This window comes from Branchiostoma floridae, chromosome 9 (genome assembly GCF_000003815.2).
Source record: "Branchiostoma floridae strain S238N-H82 chromosome 9, Bfl_VNyyK, whole genome shotgun sequence".
Lineage (NCBI taxonomy): Eukaryota > Metazoa > Chordata > Leptocardii > Amphioxiformes > Branchiostomatidae > Branchiostoma > Branchiostoma floridae.
The window spans coordinates 20,822,158-20,839,570 of NC_049987.1; the positions used below are offsets into that span (position 1 = coordinate 20,822,158).

At 42.5% G+C, this 17,413-nt stretch overlaps 1 protein-coding gene across 1 annotated transcript in view; it reads right to left on the minus strand.

Annotated features, from left to right (window-relative positions):
* Positions 1–937: 937 nt before the first annotated feature.
* Positions 938–17,413, minus strand: part of LOC118422457 (E3 ubiquitin-protein ligase SHPRH-like) — a 26,723-nt gene continuing 10,247 nt past the window's right edge. The window contains exons 10-28 of the mRNA XM_035830045.1: positions 16,771–16,849; positions 15,612–15,775; positions 14,448–14,621; positions 13,797–13,879; positions 13,014–13,140; positions 12,254–12,430; positions 11,671–11,757; positions 10,909–11,066; positions 9,962–10,138; positions 9,204–9,272; positions 8,492–8,693; positions 7,809–7,952; positions 6,980–7,153; positions 6,251–6,433; positions 5,265–5,357; positions 4,696–4,782; positions 3,764–3,942; positions 2,803–2,883; positions 938–1,723 (exon numbers count right to left, since the gene is read on the minus strand). Of these exons, the coding sequence (XP_035685938.1) occupies positions 1,528–1,723; positions 2,803–2,883; positions 3,764–3,942; positions 4,696–4,782; positions 5,265–5,357; positions 6,251–6,433; positions 6,980–7,153; positions 7,809–7,952; positions 8,492–8,693; positions 9,204–9,272; positions 9,962–10,138; positions 10,909–11,066; positions 11,671–11,757; positions 12,254–12,430; positions 13,014–13,140; positions 13,797–13,879; positions 14,448–14,621; positions 15,612–15,775; positions 16,771–16,849 (2,634 nt within the window). The 3' untranslated portion in view covers positions 938–1,527. The remainder of the gene's footprint in view (positions 1,724–2,802; positions 2,884–3,763; positions 3,943–4,695; positions 4,783–5,264; positions 5,358–6,250; positions 6,434–6,979; positions 7,154–7,808; positions 7,953–8,491; positions 8,694–9,203; positions 9,273–9,961; positions 10,139–10,908; positions 11,067–11,670; positions 11,758–12,253; positions 12,431–13,013; positions 13,141–13,796; positions 13,880–14,447; positions 14,622–15,611; positions 15,776–16,770; positions 16,850–17,413) is intronic.

Genomic DNA, 17,413 nt, shown 5'->3' on the forward strand with positions numbered 1-17,413 from the left:
CACAATCCAACACAACGCATCCTAAGCCTCAGACCCCAACCGTACCAAACACCTACTGGCCATGGGAGATCACAAACGGAAGAAGCCGAGACCCACAAGGTGGGGCGTCCCTTCCTGCCTGTGATGACACACGGCAAAATGAATCGCCCCCAGAAATAAACACCTACTGGCCATGAAAGATCCCCAGTGTTTAAGACAGTTTAACGCCTCGAGTCCAGAGCACCACGTTCCAACCGCACCAATCACGTAGAATCCATGACACTTGAAGCATGCGAATTGTATCGAAACTAGGATTTGTGTCTTCTCTCAAAGCTTCAAACACAACGAAAACACTTGAGACTGTGGTAGATCTGTAACATTCGAGGGCCTGGGCCCCTAAATCCCGAGACTCAAGTTTGACAAGTAAGCAACAACTGATTCCAGTTCTAGGGACATCTATTCTCCAAGCAGAGGTTGAAATAGCGGGGATAGTAGTGGCCACTATTATCCCCGCAACCAAACCTCTGCTTGGAGAATAAGGTGCATGCATCTAGTTGACCCTTAAAAATGGCACGCCATACTATGTAAATAGCAGTAGACGTGCGTAGGAGTAGGGTGTTGTATATTTGTATAAAGCAGCTGAAGACAAGTGATATTTTATCACGCTTACCTAAGTCCTGTGCTGTGGTGTCATCTAAGATTGTCAAGAGTAGAGTATTCTGTTCCAAGGTGTTCACCTGGAACGTAGTATTGATTTTAATTGGAAAAGGACAAACCTTCATACGGTGCTCTGCAGATGTTAACGTGTCTTAGTAGAAATGATAATACGTATGAAAAAGCTAGCAACAAAAAGCCTGCAACAGTCATGACCCGTCAGTTCATGACCGTAAATACTCTTGTTCCCAAAGTATCAAAGGCAGAAAGACAGTTGACAAAGAAGAAACTTAAACAACACAAATATAGCCAAGTAGCTGTAAAAAATTTGTTTCATGTTTCAAAGATCAAAACGTACTGAAGTACAGTTTCATGACATGGGTACAGTACCTAGTACACTGTCTAGTCTTGTTGTGCACTTAACTCTCTATTTTGCCTTAGAGCATATTTATATTATTACCATATTAGTGTTTTAGTTTTTTGTTGGTATTTCAGGTTAAGACATATTATATTCATATTTTCCAACACTTTCTAATTATGTCATCAACTATCAAGTAGAATATGTAAAATCTTGCCGATAGAATGCAAAGATGCAGGGCAACCTTGACTTGACTTTATCACAAATGGACACCAACATAACAGACAGTGTTGAATGTTACGACATATCTAAAAATTCTCTTGATAACATTAAAAACCATCACATGGGTAAAAACATGTGTAAGATGTGTTTAAAAGCTTGTCTTGAAGGCAGGCAGATGATGTGAGAATTGTGAGATTGTGTGCTAATGGTATGTAAATATTTGATGTTTTGCATGTAAGTCCAGGACGATTAGTTGTGTGCCCTAGGGCACACCACCGATGGATTTTGAAATACAGTTACAAAGTCTCAGGTGCTCAGGGCGTGGGAGGTCCATCTGCAGGGTGACGATCCCCATCATCAAACTCTTCCAGAACGCTGTTGTTTTGATCGTACTCCTGCTGAGGTGGGGGAGGGGAGTCGTCCTCTCGGTGGTGGAAGGCGTCGCTGAAGAGGTCGCGCAAGTCTCCGACAGTCAGGACTGTTCCCTCAGACTGTGTGTCAATACTGTCACTGAAATCATTAAAAAACAAAATTAAAAACTTGAAAAGTGGTATTAACAACAGCCAATTTAGCACCAGGGCTCAACTGTCATTTAAAGTAAGAACAGCCTGTCTCAGCCAATCAGCACAAAGGACAGGGTTCAACTCTCATTTGAAAGTAAGAACAGCCTATCTCAGCCAATCAGCACCAAGGACAGGGTTCAACTCTCATTTGAAAGTAAGAACAGCCTATCTCAGCCAATCAGCACCAAGGGCAGGATTCAACTGTCATTTGAAAGTAAGAACAGGCTGTGTCAGCCAATTAGCACCAAGGACAGGGTTCAACTGTCATTTGAAAGTAAGAACAGGCTGTGTCAGCCAATTAGCACCAAGGACAGGGTTCAACTCTCATTTGAAAGTAAGAACAGGCTGTCTCAGCCAATCAGCACAAAGGACAGGGGTCAACTCTCATTTGAAAGTAAGAACAGGCTGTGTCAGCCAATTAGCACCAAGGACAGGGTTCAACTCTCATTTGAAAGTAAGAACAGGCTGTCTCAGCCAATCAGCACCAAGGACAGGGTTCAACTCTCATTTGAAAGTAAGAACATGCTGTGTCAGCCAATTAGCACCAAGGACAGGGTTCAACTCTCATTTGAAAGTAAGAACAGGCTGTCTCAGCCAATCAGCACAAAGGACAGGGTTCAAATCTGATTTGAAATTAAGATCAGACTGTCTCAGCCAATCAGCACCAAGGACAAGATTCAACTCTCATTTGAAAGTAAGAACAGGCTGTCTCAGCCAATCAGCACCAAGGACAGGGTTTAACTCTGATTTAAAAGTACGAACAGGCTGTCTTATTCAACCAGTACCAAGGGTTAGAATATGATTTAAAGTAAGCACGATCTATTACAGTCAATCAGTTTTAAACAGATCTCAAATCTGACTTTAAAGCATGCATGGATTGTCACAGCCAATTCAGCACCATCATACCAAAGATGGATTTAAACTGTCAGATTCAAACTATGGATTGACTGTAAGCAATAAGAAGAGATTTGAACACTAAAAACAGAAAATGCACAAAAACGCCACAAAAGAAAACAACGCCCACACCTGGCACTGATGTGCTTCTTCATGGCGTGGATTCTCTCCTCGATTGTGTTCTGCACCAGGAAACGATGGACGACTGTTGCCCTGAAACAGAATCAGTTTAGAGACTTCAAAGTTTACAATAAGGGACACTGTATGTTTAATAATCACTACCTTATATCTTCTTAATGATGTTACATGTCTATAGCTTGAAGAAGAGGATTCTATGGAAGTGACAAGTGGGTACAAGGTATCTACCCCATGCGAAAATGTAACACTTTGTCTTTGGCACATTGTATGGAAAAGGCTTAATAGGTCCTTACTTTGTGTTTAAATTGAGTTTAGAATTAAGTCTGTAACAGTTCTTACTTGGTCTGCCTGAAGCAATGCTCATTGTTTACGCGTTTCATTTGAGTAAGAGTTTGACTTTATTGTGATTGCGACAAGATAATACACGTGGAACACAGGCGGCTACATGATTGTACAGCTGGTGTTGCTACCAGGGCTGTCTCCAGAACCCTTCCTGGGACAAAAATTTGCATATTGGGACCAACAAAATTCCATCTGTCCCCAAAATCTGGACTTAAGTTCATAACATTGATGAAAATGTGTTCTCATAAGATTAAATTGACAAATTTTACAAGGAAAATAAAAAACGTAGCCTCCCAAACAATGAGAGGGACAGGAAAAAATTCAAAGCTGGCGACACCCCTGGTCGTGACCCACACATAATACATCACGGAAGATTACGTAAGATTTAGGTCCGCAATAGTTCAAACTTGTTTTTTCCAAAGCAATGCACCATGTCCACGTGTTGCAAGGTGTTTGTGATAGGAGTTACCTCAATAAAAGTTCTTACTTAGTCTGCCTAAAGCGATACTCCCTGCCTATAGCCTGTGCCTTCTGTGTGGTGTTGTATTAGGGTTAGGGTTAGAGTTAGGGTTAGGGTTACATCAGCAAGGGTTAGATCAGTAACAGTTCTTACTTGGTCTGCCCAATGCGGTGCACCCTGCCGATAGCCTGTGCCTCCTGTGCTGGGTTAATGATCGGCTCCACCAGCAGCACATGTGTGGCCTCGATAATGTTAAGCCCGTGGGAGCCAGTGTGCAGGGGAAGAAGCAAAACACCGATTCCGCTGTCATACTTAAAGTCTGTCATGTTCTCCTGGAAAAACACAAAATTAAAAAAATAAATTCTACATTTGGAATGTGTTTCCATCCAAAGGTCAACAAATTTCAAAATACTTTTCACAAAGAAAGCCATGCAGCACATTTGAGAATGATCAAGCCAAGTCAATCTAACGCTAGTTCACCTTTATGCGCGGGGTAAACTTTATCCGTTGTATTTAATACCGAGGTATTTCGGGATATCATGTCGACTGACGGTGCTCTCAAACTAAATTATATTGAAAAAAGGGCAATTTGAAACCACCGTCTATCTACGTAATATCCCTAAATATCCTGTTTTTAGGTACAGCGGATATAGGTTACCCCGCGATTAAAGGTGAACTAGTGTTATGTCCCTAAAATGTTTTTTGCTTTGCATTATGTTTGCCAGGAGGTCTGGCCCTTTGTAACAGCCCACTGAGATGGGCCACCCTTGGCTGAACAAAACAAGAATGAGCAGAGAAAAAAAGAAATAGCCATCCGCTAGTTGAGCTATCCTGGCCGTGTTTATTCCCCTGGTATCCAGCCGCTTTACAGCTCCCAAGTCTTTATGTATTTGTGGAGAGGACAGAAGAGACCCGGAAGCTATAATACGACTGCATACCAGGCTACTGTGTATTACACAGCAAATGAACAAACAAATAGACATTTTCAGCTTCAATATCTCTATCAAAACAAACTCCTAGCTCATTCCACAAACACATTACCTCATTCTCTTCATGGAAACATCCTATAAAAGAAAGAAGCTGACCTGGAATCTGTGGATGCCATTGATGGCCCTGTATTCCATGTTGTTCTCTCGCAGTGCCGTGGCAACAACGTCTAAGACATCCTGCCACTGTGACAATACAAGTTATACTTAAGGATTGAAGTGGTGGCAAGGTTGTTGAATTAGAATCTAAAGGTTCTAGGTTTGCATCCCTGGCAGGCCCCAATGTTGTGCTTATGGGAAAGGCATGTAACACCTGTTTCCTTAATCTACTCAGATGTCCATTCCAGACCTTGAAATATAAATATCAGAAATGCTCAAAATCATGCCTTCTCCCAACATAGTGACCGACCACTGTTTTTCATAAAGGTGCATACAAATCTCATAAGGTTTGTGTATATATCACATTAATATTCGTATGTTTCACATGGTGATTTGTGCGATTTTCATAATCTTTGTGCGTTTTTGCACAGTGATTTGTGTGTATCACACAATATTCGTACGAATTTCATAGGGTTTGTGCAAATGCTTAGGCACCCCTGAAAGAGCCAGAACACATTAAGGTAGTGATTAGAATCAAAGGCATATGACTAGTGCCTTGACACACATACAGTAGAGAAGACCAGAGACTTGGCCGTGGGGTCCTTTTGCCGGATGAGTTTGAGGGTCCGAACCACAGCTTCAACCTTGGTGGAGTGACTTCCCTGCAAGACAGGAGCGCTGGTTATACACATAATGAGTCACTTTTTGATCAAATTATAAATTCACTCAAGCAATCACTCACTATTCTATAAACACCCATTTTTTTACCCGTTCTGAGAGGGTTGGATGTTCCCTCTGGATGTCAGGGTTTGACAGCTCTTGAATACCCATAGAACAAAATTTAAGCAAAGAGCATACATGTTGTATAAACTAACTTTCACATCAGACTAACATCCTCCCTGTTACTTGCCCACTGTGCTGATGTACGAAATAAACAACAAACGCACGGGCAAACAATAAATCTTGCTGCCTGCCTACTGATGTCTCATACAAATAAACAAATAAATAAGCAAATAAACAAACCTTCACATCTACATCTTCCTGTTGCCTGCCTACTGTGATGATGTCTCACATACAAACAAGCAAATAAACAAACCTTCACATCCACATCCTCCTGCTGCCTGCCTCCTGTGGTGATGCCTTACATACAAACAAACAAATAAACAAACCTTCACATCCACATCCTCCTGCTGCCTGCCTCCTGTGGTGATGCCTTACATACAAACAAACAAATAAACAAACCTTCACATCCACATCCTCCTGCTGCCTGCCTCCTGTGGTGATGCCTTACATACAAACAAACAAATAAACAAACCTTCACATCCTCCTGCTGCCTGCCTCCTGTGGTGATGCCTTACATACAAACAAACAAATAAACAAACCTTCACATCCACATCCTCCTGCTGCCTGCCTCCTGTGGTGATGCCTTACATACAAACAAACAAATAAACAAACCTTCACATCCACATCCTCCTGCTGCCTGCCTACTGTGCTGGTTCACAAACAAACAAACAAACAAACAAATAATAGTAAATAAACAAACAAATAAACAAACCTTGACATCCACATCCTCCTGCTGCTTGGCCTCCGTGCTGACATACGAGATGTCCTGTGTGGCGGTCAGCTGACGGCAGATGGCACAGCGGATGGACCCCCTGCGACTGCCCAGTCCAAATTGGTTCACCAGCACAGAGATGCACTCCTCACAGAAGCAGTGGCCACACATCAGGACACTCCACTGGAACAAGGTGCGATAAAGAGCTTTTATCGTTCAAACATCCACACAGGAGGTACTTTTAAAAGGGTAATAGCCATTTTAGTAGGTTCAAATGCTTTGCGCATTGCATATAGTGTTGACAACTAGTCCTGTATGTATGTTGCACACAGAAGAGCATGATGCCTGAATTTTTACCAACAACACAAGCTAGATTTATTTATCTCCTCCAACATGGTGAGTTGACCAACAAAGTTTTTAATGCAAATTTCTAACTAGGTTTTATGACATCTATGCATACATTAAAATAAAAATAAAGGATCCGGACTTGTGGAAAGTAAGTGAACGTATGAATCACACCCCATAAAAAGGTGAAAAGCAAAGCAACCATAAACCCTGTTCCACACGATCACACAAAGATTGACATCAAAATGCTTGTCAAAAACAACTGTTATCAAACACAGTCACTGTGACTATGTTTGCTATGACAGAAAACAATATAACAAGTGCCCTGAAAGCACATTGTCTAATGTATATATTCACATCAATTGTCTCTAAGTAAGGTCTTACCTCAGTCCCCAGCTGCCTCTGACAGATCGGGCAGGGTTCAGGGTTGACTCCATCCTTCTGGTACTCCTGAGACTTGGCCAGGTTCTTCAGGTACAGCAGCTGCCCCAGCTTCCTGTGCAGCAGACTCGTCGCCACGGCCTTGTCATTCAGGTTCTTTATCCACTGGTGGTCAACCTGACAAAAAGTAGACATTAGTTTGGGTTTTGTAACCTCATTACATTGCAGATAAAGCTGATTGAACAAACAGGCAAAGGTCTTTCTTTATCCACTGGTGGTCAACCTGACAAAAAAGAATGACATTACTTTGGGTTTTGTAACCGCATTACATACAGAAAAAGCTGATTGAACAAACAGGCAAAGGTCTTTCTTTATCCACTGGTGGTCAACCTGACAAAAAAGAACGACATTACTTTGGGCTTTGTAACAACATTACATATAGCAAACTTGATTGAACAACCAGGCAAAGGTCTTTCAGGTTCATGATCTGCTAGTGGTCAGCCTAGTAGTAAAAGAACGGATTCATATGCTAACAGGTCCCTAGTATTAGGCCCCAACGTCGAGCTCTTGCAAAAGGCACTTTACTCCAATTTCCTCACTCCACTACTGGTAAGGTGTAAATGTGTACCTAGCTCAGGTTAGGAATGTCCTCTTGGATAGGACATAATGCAAGAGTTCCAGTATTTGAACCACAACTTAGTAGTGAAAAAAGTCTAGGGTTCCTTCCTAGTGTGTGTGGATCAAACTGTATTAATCTGTTTTTACACAGCTCATTGCTACATTACAAAACTGCTGTGTTATGAATAAAGTAGAGACATTTGGAGGCCCTTACCTCCCCAGGTTCGATGATGTTGGGTTGTGGGGGGTCCGTTCTCTCCTCCTCTGGTAGGCGGAGCCTCAAGCGAGTCGTGGTCATGTCCAGCTCATCTATAGCGGCCACTCTGTCCCGCAGGGCCATCCACACCACATGGAGTTGCTATTGTTATACAGTAACAGAATCAAACAAATAAATTCAATCAGAGATACCAGCCCTTCCATTAGTCATGTGTATTTTATGCATAGCCACCAGTCACCTACTAGATGTTTGCTTTAAAACACCACTCCTGTACCACACCTTGTACTCTCTCAGCCACAAATTGCCAATTTATATTGTTCAAACTTCAGTCTTGTTACCTTGTATTATCTCCTTAGCTGTTCAAGCATAACCACACATTGCCAGGATGTTTTTAAAAGACTATGTGCTCTCTCCTGAGCTGCTCAAACAAGTAATAGCACATCACCAACATGCTTTAAAAAACAATTAACAATAAACAGCACTCTTGTTACCCTGTACTCTCTCTTGAGCTGTTCAAACATAAATGTAATCATACATTGCCAAAATATTTTTAAAACTTCACTCTTGTCACCTTCTACTCTCTCCTGAGCTGCTCAAACATCTAATAACTCATTACCAACCTTAAAAAACACCAGCTTTAAAAAACAATAAACAATAAAGTTTAATTTCACTCTTGTTACCTTGTACTCTCTCCTGAGTTGTTCAAACAGCTCCACCTGCATGTTGCCCTCCTCCACCCACTGCTCCTCCAGCCGGCTGGACTTACAGAAGCTCAGGACGATCTTAAGACACTTCTCTGTCTCGCTCTGCGCCCACACGCCTCTCCTGGTCACCTGGCGCTCCGGGTTCTCCTCCTCCTCTGCCACCATGTCTTCAAGACGTCTAGAAGATGAGTCAGAACATGCAATGAAATCTGCCAAAGAAGACCGCTCAAGGGACTGATAATAGGATTCTTAATGCTTGTGTGAATAGGAAAAGTCACAAATGAATGGCCAGTTCATCCTTGTGTAGAAGTGGTCACTTGTACACGATTGACTGTACAATAAAAAAATCCTCCTTTATTCCTTCATACTATCAAAATACAGTCATATCTACCCATGGAGACTACTTGTGTAAATCTTACACACTGTTCCTTTAACAGGACTATTAATGCTTGTGTAAGTAAGAAAAGTCACAATGGCCAGTCGGGCCTTATGTAGAGGTGGTCACATCAACACATCCTTCTTCATATTAGATCACAATACAGTCATACCTGCCCAAAAAGATCACTCTCAGGGGACCCAATAAAATCAAATAAATAAATCCCCCTCTGATAAAATTTTGTAGACAGGTGATTACTATGGACAGGAATTCTAATATTCAGGAAAATTCTAAAATAATTGTTTTACATACTTTGCAGTGAAGGAGAAGAGTCTTGATTCATACTCCAGGAACAGGTCATCAGCCTTACAGAACTCACAGCTGTAAACAAAAACAAGTTCATGTTTAATGATTGTAAATGTAGCATAAAATACAAACCTTGTAAAAGGAGACATTGACCAAACAATTATCATTTCGTAGTTTGGCCCTAAAGCAATTGAATATATTATGCTGTGTAGGCAGCAGTAACATATTGGCCTTTAACTCTAGAATTGCTTGCTTTGTAGCAGCTTAGAAATCATGTACAGGAATCTATTACATCCAAGCCATGATCTTTAAACAATCTCCAATCAGATGTTGGGAGGGAACATCATCATGCTCTCCTAGCTGCCTATTTCTATTACAAACTGCCTCCCTAACAGAAATACAGGAATTTTTTTAAACAAGCAACAGGGGTGCTGTGCCCTCATGCCCTCACCATGCGCCCTCTTATCCTGGGGAGCAGATCCTTGGGCAAGCATAAAATTCTGATGATTGACCAGGGACCAAAGATAGAAATTTTGGCCCTTCAAGCTATAGAATGCTCCATTTAAACTTGCAATTATCAAAAACTCCACACCCTGGTAGGGAGAACTCTAGCTCCCCCATTTGGCTGCACCGGTATATTGCAGTGCTTCCTCTTCGATTTTTTTTCTAGAAAAAAACCAAATAGGCAGCTAGAAAAATGTAAACTAACAATTTTCCCTCCCAACATCTGCTAACAGATTAACCTTTTGATATACTGAACATACGTGTGAAGCTCCTCCCCCTTCTCTGGCCTGAGGTGGCACTCCACTGCTGATTGGATGAGCTGAAGGGCGGGGTCCTGACTCAAATGATTGACAGCTGTGCAGACCGCAGAGTGGGACTGCTGCAGGTTCTCCAGCTGGGAGGTCAGGAGGAACTGCAGTCCTCTCAGGTCACGGAACCTGTCGTTTAACACAATAATTTTAATGTTGATGTTGGATACAATTGTTGTGTCATTGTGTCATGAAGTCCAGGAAAATGAGTTGTGTCTGTGGCCATGGGCACACCTCTCTATCATCAAAACTGCACAAAAGAAGACAAGTCAGGGAAGGTATTAATGTACAGCTAAACCTGCCCAAGAGGACTACTCAGGAACCAATGAAATCTGTTTACGTGCCACTGGATAGATGGTCACTACAGATAGGACTCCAAACGCATGTGTCAATGGTAAAAATCATTTAGGGGGCCACCAAAGAGGTAATTGCAGGTTTGATTGTCCTACATGCATGTATAATACCAACAAGCTTGAAGTTGAAAGTGTTGAGAGATAAAGGTCTGCTTTCTCCTCTGAAAAAAAATCATGCCAAATTTCATCTCTCATTGCATCTTTCCCACACAGACTCCCAGTCAATATTGTTATATTGGTACCAACCACTTGGCACTATACCTTTGGCATGTTAGACTACAAACTTATTTACCTAGCTGACAAAACAGAGCAGTAAAGGCAGAGAAACATCAGATTTCCTTTCAACCTTACTTCACTCACTCACTCACTCACTCACTCACTCACTCACTCACTCACTCACTCACTCACTCACTCACTCACTCACTCACTCACTCACTCACTCACTCACTCACTCACTCACTCACTCACTCACTCACTCACTCACTATCTGGTTTAGCGTCCGTTGTTCCCTGTCTTTCAGGGGTTGGACGTAAGTCTCCAACTCACTTGTTGACAATGCTGGTAGCGTCTGGGTCTCTGTCTCCCGACAGTTCGTTGCGGATCCTCTCTGCCAGGTCCTCGTCCTTGCCCCAGTAGATGGCCCACTGCAGCGTGTCCATCCACCACGGTGTGCCTGGCTGCAGCTTCCTACGCAGCTGCTGAACCTAAGGGAAAACATACAAAATTGGCAAACAAACCTGTAACCTTGGCAACCAGCAAATATTTGTAAATGCAGAAATGTTTGCGGTGGTTTTATGTTTGCAGTTTTTGCGGTGGCCACTTCACCGCAAATTTAAAACCACTGCGAACATTTTTTCCATGGCAGTAAGAGACTACAGTGCATGGTGCTACCTCGAACTTAAAACCACCCAGAAAAGCCTTTTTCCCACTACTGCAATTAAGATCCCCGCGAACTTAAATACTAACACTATAGTATATAGAGAAAAGCAAGTGCAACCAATTAGCAAGCCCTGAGGAAGGTGACAGCCACTGAATAGTTAACAGATTATGTACTTATTCAGTGTAAAATAACATTGTCATCAGACATTTCTATCAAAGGTTGAAGAATGAAGATCAACAATCACAATGACATTTATTACATAATCAGGACAAACTAGTGTTAAATCATTAAGTTAGATATAAAAAGTATAACAAGAAAACTTTGCTATGCTTTAGGCTATATCTATAATTTACATACACACATATTACTTAAATTAATCTAGATTTCCATTGTAGTGTCTGACACAGATGTATAAAGGTCATGTGTACCTTCTGCTGTATAGGAAGTAGAGTCTGCTGTGAGCTGTGGATCTTATCCAGGGACTTCTGCATGTAGTACATCTTCAGCTCCTCAGCCTAGAGGGGAAAATACAGACATTCTGAGCAAAAGTTTTCTTCAACATGACCAAGAGTTAATACATGTAGAAAGGTGTCAAGGTTATCTTGTGGTTACTTTTCTTAAAATCTAAAGGTTCTAGGTTCAAATCCATTGAAGGCTCCAGTGTTTTAAGCCACCATAGCAGGCTCTCAGGGTCTTTTTTTTAACGTCTTCCTTTTGCTCATAATACACTTTTGCTGGCCTTTTCTTTTTGTACTGGGTTGCTTGTACTACTGGCCAGCAGTACAAGCAACCCAGTACAAAAAGAAACAGCCAGCAAAAGTGTATTATGAGCAAAAAAAGATGGAAAAGGGCCCAGAGAGCCTGTTATGGAGGCTACAGCATTGTACCCTTGGGAAAGACACTTGACATCGATATCCATTTTCTAGTACATTTTACTATCATCACTACATTCAGGTGAAAACAAATACCTAAATCTAGATAGAACAAATAAACAAATTCACAAACACTTACCTGTTTCATGAGCTGATCATCCCTGAGTGTAGGGGCCACCCCAGGGTGTTTCCTGTGCAGCAGCCCGGCCAGGTTGTGCAGGGTGTGGAGCCGCTGGAGCTTGTCAGTCTTCAGTCTGCCCTCGTGTTCCTGTACAGACCTCAGCACCTCACGGTACTTCTCTACAGCTTCTGGGTACTATGGCAAGGACAGAGATACGTTAGCGTGCATTAACAACAGTGGTTAACAACTCTGCCTCTGGACCAAGAGTTCTGGAGCTCGAAACCTGGCTGTTATAACGCACCTTACATAAATAGATGCACTTCTGGAAAGGGTTCTAGTCCTTATACCTGTCACACTTGGCGAAAATCGATCAAGCGACGATTCTGCGGCAATCGCCCGAGCCTCGCTTATGATTTTATTCCACAACAATTGTACAAGGTACAAAGTATAAGTTTGTTCTATGTTCATTGTATTTGTCAAAAATGGCAAGGGAAATTTCTCTGGTACCATGAGCCTGTAAATACTGTCCATGCTGTCTGCAAGGTCAGAAAGACAAAACACTCTTTGTTATAAAATCAAAATTGATAAAAACAGTCCTGATACTTCCCTAGGACCTCACAGAAAGCTGATCATCATGTCAATAATTCACAGTGAAAACTCAAATTAGGCAATATGTTTACTTTTGGCTAGATACATTTATCAGACTTATCCCAGATAAGTAAGTAGATCATTACTTACTTTAAGTAAAATGGCTTTAACTACTAGTAGGTTCCCTCACCTCTTCCTTGATGATGTGTATCCCAGCTAGACCATTGAGAGCACAGATGAGTTGTCTGTGAGCCTCCTCACATTCTATCTTACACTTCTGGGTGAGTGACTTCAGCAGTTCATCCATGGTCATGGTGCTGGGAACACAACATGGTACAGTCTTGTAGTAGGGTTCAGATCTACATGTAAAAAGCTTCTATGAGATCAATCGGAAGTAGGGGAAGACAATGTAGGAAGACAACGTAGGAAAACAACTAAAGTCTACTAACAGCTAAGACAATAAATTAGTTAATGTAAAATATTTGTTTATCTATTTTTTATTTTTGCACTAATGTATTCATTTTCCCCTGATCACCTGCCCCCTCATACTGGACCTCTGTGAAGAATGGCTTTGGCCAGTCAAAATAAAGGACATGAATGAATATTACAAGAATGGATGGGTGCGGCAGAGGACAGAGTTAGATGGTGGAGCAACTAGTAATAATACCCCAATGATCCACAAAGAGGTCAAAGAATAGGTGTGGTTTAGAAGGATTGACAATATAAGATTAAGACTAAGGTGCACTTCTAGCCTATAAAGCTGGACAGTAAACAGTAAGATTCAAGCTAAACCTTGTATCATACAAATATTAATTTACAAGTTAATATATTCTGGCAACACAAGTATACAAGTTAATATATTCTGGCAACACAAGTATAACTACTAGTATGTTACCCAGGGCACACACAAAGTAAAGCATTGAGCAATAAACATGACGAAATAAAATAAATTTAAAATAAAAGTGAGTCTCACCTTTTGTGCAGAGGAAGGAACTCCCCCCTGACAGCCTGAGGATGACAGCAGGCCTGCCGCAACTTCAGCAGCGGCCACAGCATCTTAAAGGAACACAAAACAGTCATCTTTAATGCCTGCTTATGTACAGGTGTCCACTCTTATAGATAGACATGCACATCCCATACCAAAAACACCAAACAGCAATAAAAACATACTGTTAACTCCTTATCACAAGCAAAAGTGGTATAATGGCCGGGGCTGTCTCCAGCTTTCAATTTTTGCTTCTCCCACTCATAATGTATCGAGGGAGGGGGAAGTTTATATATTGCAGGCCTAGGATTAAGGCATTAATGGTTGGGGCATTTCAAAGGAAAGCACAATTCATTCAATTTGACTTAATAAGGTAATATAATGCATTGAGTTTTGTTGCGAAATCTGTCAATACAAAAATATATTTTCATGTTCTGAAGTACAGATTTCTGTCTGACAGGGTAACCTTTTTTCAAACCTTACATTCAAATTCCCATCAGGTGACAGAGAGAAAGAGAGACAGAGAGCAACAGAAGCAGAGAGAAAGAGACAGACAGATCTGTCTCTGTTGCTCCCAGTCTGTCTGTCTGTCTGTCTGTCTCTCTCTCTCTCTGTCTGCCTGGTAGGGATGTTACTCACTGTCTGCATGGTTCTCCTGTCCAGCTGACACAGTTTGGTGCCCAGGTCGTGCCACTGGCTCAGCACCTTGAAGGCATGTCTGGAGCAGTCCTCGTGTTTCCTCCTGTAGAAGTGTTCCTCCACTGGGGAGAACTTCAGCCAGTGGACATCCTCTGTCTGCTGGGGCAGGTTGATCTGTAAAGAGATGGTTGAGGCATCATGGAAAAACTACATGACCAACACAGGTGTCACTCAAGTCCTCTTGGATGGGATGGAAATCTGGAAATCTCCACAAAATGGGTGAAGAAGTCACCTCTTCACTCATTTGAAGGCAGTGACCAGCACCTTGGGCATGAAATCTGTGGGATTACCATAAATGGTATGGATGGATGTTGTTGATAACTTGATTTGTTATGTCATACTTAGACCACAATAAATTTTGATATGGGTGTTCTGGAATGGACGATAACTGGCTTTATGTCATACCTGTGACACGAAAATGTTCGATACGGGTGTTCCGGACCGGCTGATAACTTTCCGTAGGGCCCGGGGTTATCACACGGGCCCCATTTGAATAAATCGAACTGTTTCGAGTGGGCCGAGTACGGCGCCATCGAAAGTTCGAATACCTGATTCGGACGTTGGAACATTACTGTTGCAACGCTTTTTTTTCGAGGGCAACAAATTTGTTCAACTTCTGGCGCATTTCGCATCAAAACAGTGGTTTTCTCGGGTGGGTATGACATAAATAAAATACAACACGGTGTATTCCGCATCACCCTCGGTCCCAGCCCTCCCGCGGTCGGGCTGGTACCTCGGGTGATACGGAATACATCGTGTTGTATTCTATATGTATTGCATGGGGTTCTACATGTACTTGTATCACACAGGCTTCCATTGAATTAATCAAATGCATTCCTTGATTGCATACTGGGTGCGTCATGGGCAAAAATTTGAAAATGGCTGGATTTGGATGATGGATGTTGCTGTTTGCTGGAGGAAACCAAATTTTCTCAACTTCTGGTGCATTTCACATTAAAAACATTTTCTTGGGTGGGTTATGATGACACAAAAAATACAACATGGCGTATGCCGCATACGTGATACAGAATACATGTACATCGTAATATATTCTATAAGTACAATAAATTCCTTACTAGTACTTCGCCTGATCCTTAGACCTACCTGATCAAGAACATCCTTCTTGGCTGTCCTCCACATGACCCTGGAGATGACCTCGTACATGGGGTGTGGGTTGCCATGGCAATATGGCTGGTACAGAAGCCGCTCCCACCAGTGCTTCACCCAGTAAGGGTCAACGCCCAGGAACAGGAGCAAACCATACAGGTCTGGGGGAGGGGGAGACAGGTTGCATTTCTTATAACAATTTGTAGTGTATTAGTGGATGTGAACAAGTATGGAAGCTCAGCACACTCCACTTCTAGTGGACTAGCTTCCTAAGTTCCTACTACCTGTGGTGGCCTGTGTGGCCCCATGGCTATAGAAAAGGAGATGGACACCATCTCTGACTAGGGCTGGGTATCGGTACAGCGTACCGGTACAAAAACGGTTTTCCTTATTGGACCGGTCCAGAAAAACCAGACCTGAAAAAATTAGGTGGACCGGATGTTGGACCGATTAGAAAATTAACAGATTATTTCATCAGGCAGTCACACGTTTTGGCGCTTGCAGGTGGAAGAAAATAACAAAAGCGAAGTAGTGTAGAGTTTATAGTAATTTCTACCAAGTTGTACAGCCAATTGTACAGGTGAAGTTAGCGTTGTAGGATTTTAAAACGCCAGTGTAAGTCTAATACTCCACCAAACATATTTCTTTGTAGTAAAATGGACCAGTGGTATGAGTCATACTGCATCAGGTCCAGGTTCAGGTCCGGACCTGGACCTGATCCTTTGGACCTGAACCGGACCTGGACCTGAATTTTCTGTACCGGTACCCAGCCCTATCTCTGACACTGTAAAGTGCGGGAAGCATTGCTACATGTAACTCACTGGAGCATGAAGTTCATGTAAACGCTTCACTATTTGCTGCAGGGGGAATGAGTCACGCAAGAACTTTAAGTTCCCTCTATTGCATAATCAGAATCAAATATATTTCAAGATGTTAGACGGCATGGGGCTGGGGGGGCGTCTAAAATAAATGTATGATCAATGATAGAAATGACCCATCTATGGTCGAAATATTGGTTTTACCAGATGATGATAAAGTGCTTGCTTTGGACTACTACAAATGGTCTTCCTCCTCTTTTTGAATGTTAATTCATAGTAAGGATAAACCTTCCTCTCTGCTTGTTAGTTTTTCTGTGAATACTGCCACGTGTCCTTACCTTCCAGGTTCCTCTGTATGGGTGTGCCTGTCACACACCATCTGTTAACAGCGCTCAGTCGGAGAGCCATCTCAGCTGCCTGGGGAGGAAAAACACAGACTGTCAAACTTTCTCTAGAGATTCAGCATGTACTTATCACAAACATGACAAGTTTTAAAGACATCTTATTAAGTTAATGCTTGGCTGTGAGTGAGTGAGCGAGTGGCTGTGTGGTGAGTGGCTGTGTGGTGAGTGGCTGTGTGGTGAGTGAGTGAGTGAGTGGCTGTGTGGTGAGTGGCTGTGTGGTGAGTGGCTGTGTGGTGAGTGGCTGTGTGGTGAGTGGCTGTGTGGTGAGTGGCTGTGTGGTGAGTGGCTGTGTGGTGAGTGGCTGTGTGAGTGAGTGAGTGAGTGAGTGGCTGTGTGGTGAGTGGCTGTGTGGTGAGTGGCTGTGTGGTGAGTGGCTGTGTGGTGAGTGGCTGTGTGGTGAGTGGCTGTGTGAGTGAGTGGCTGTGTGGTGAGTGGCTGTGTGGTGAGTGGCTGTGTGAGTGAGTGAGTGAGTGAGTGGCTGTGTGGTGAGTGGCTGTGTGGTGAGTGGCTGTGTGGTGAGTAACAACTACCAACATTTCTTCTCACACATATCAACAGCACCCCCTACCTTTGCAGT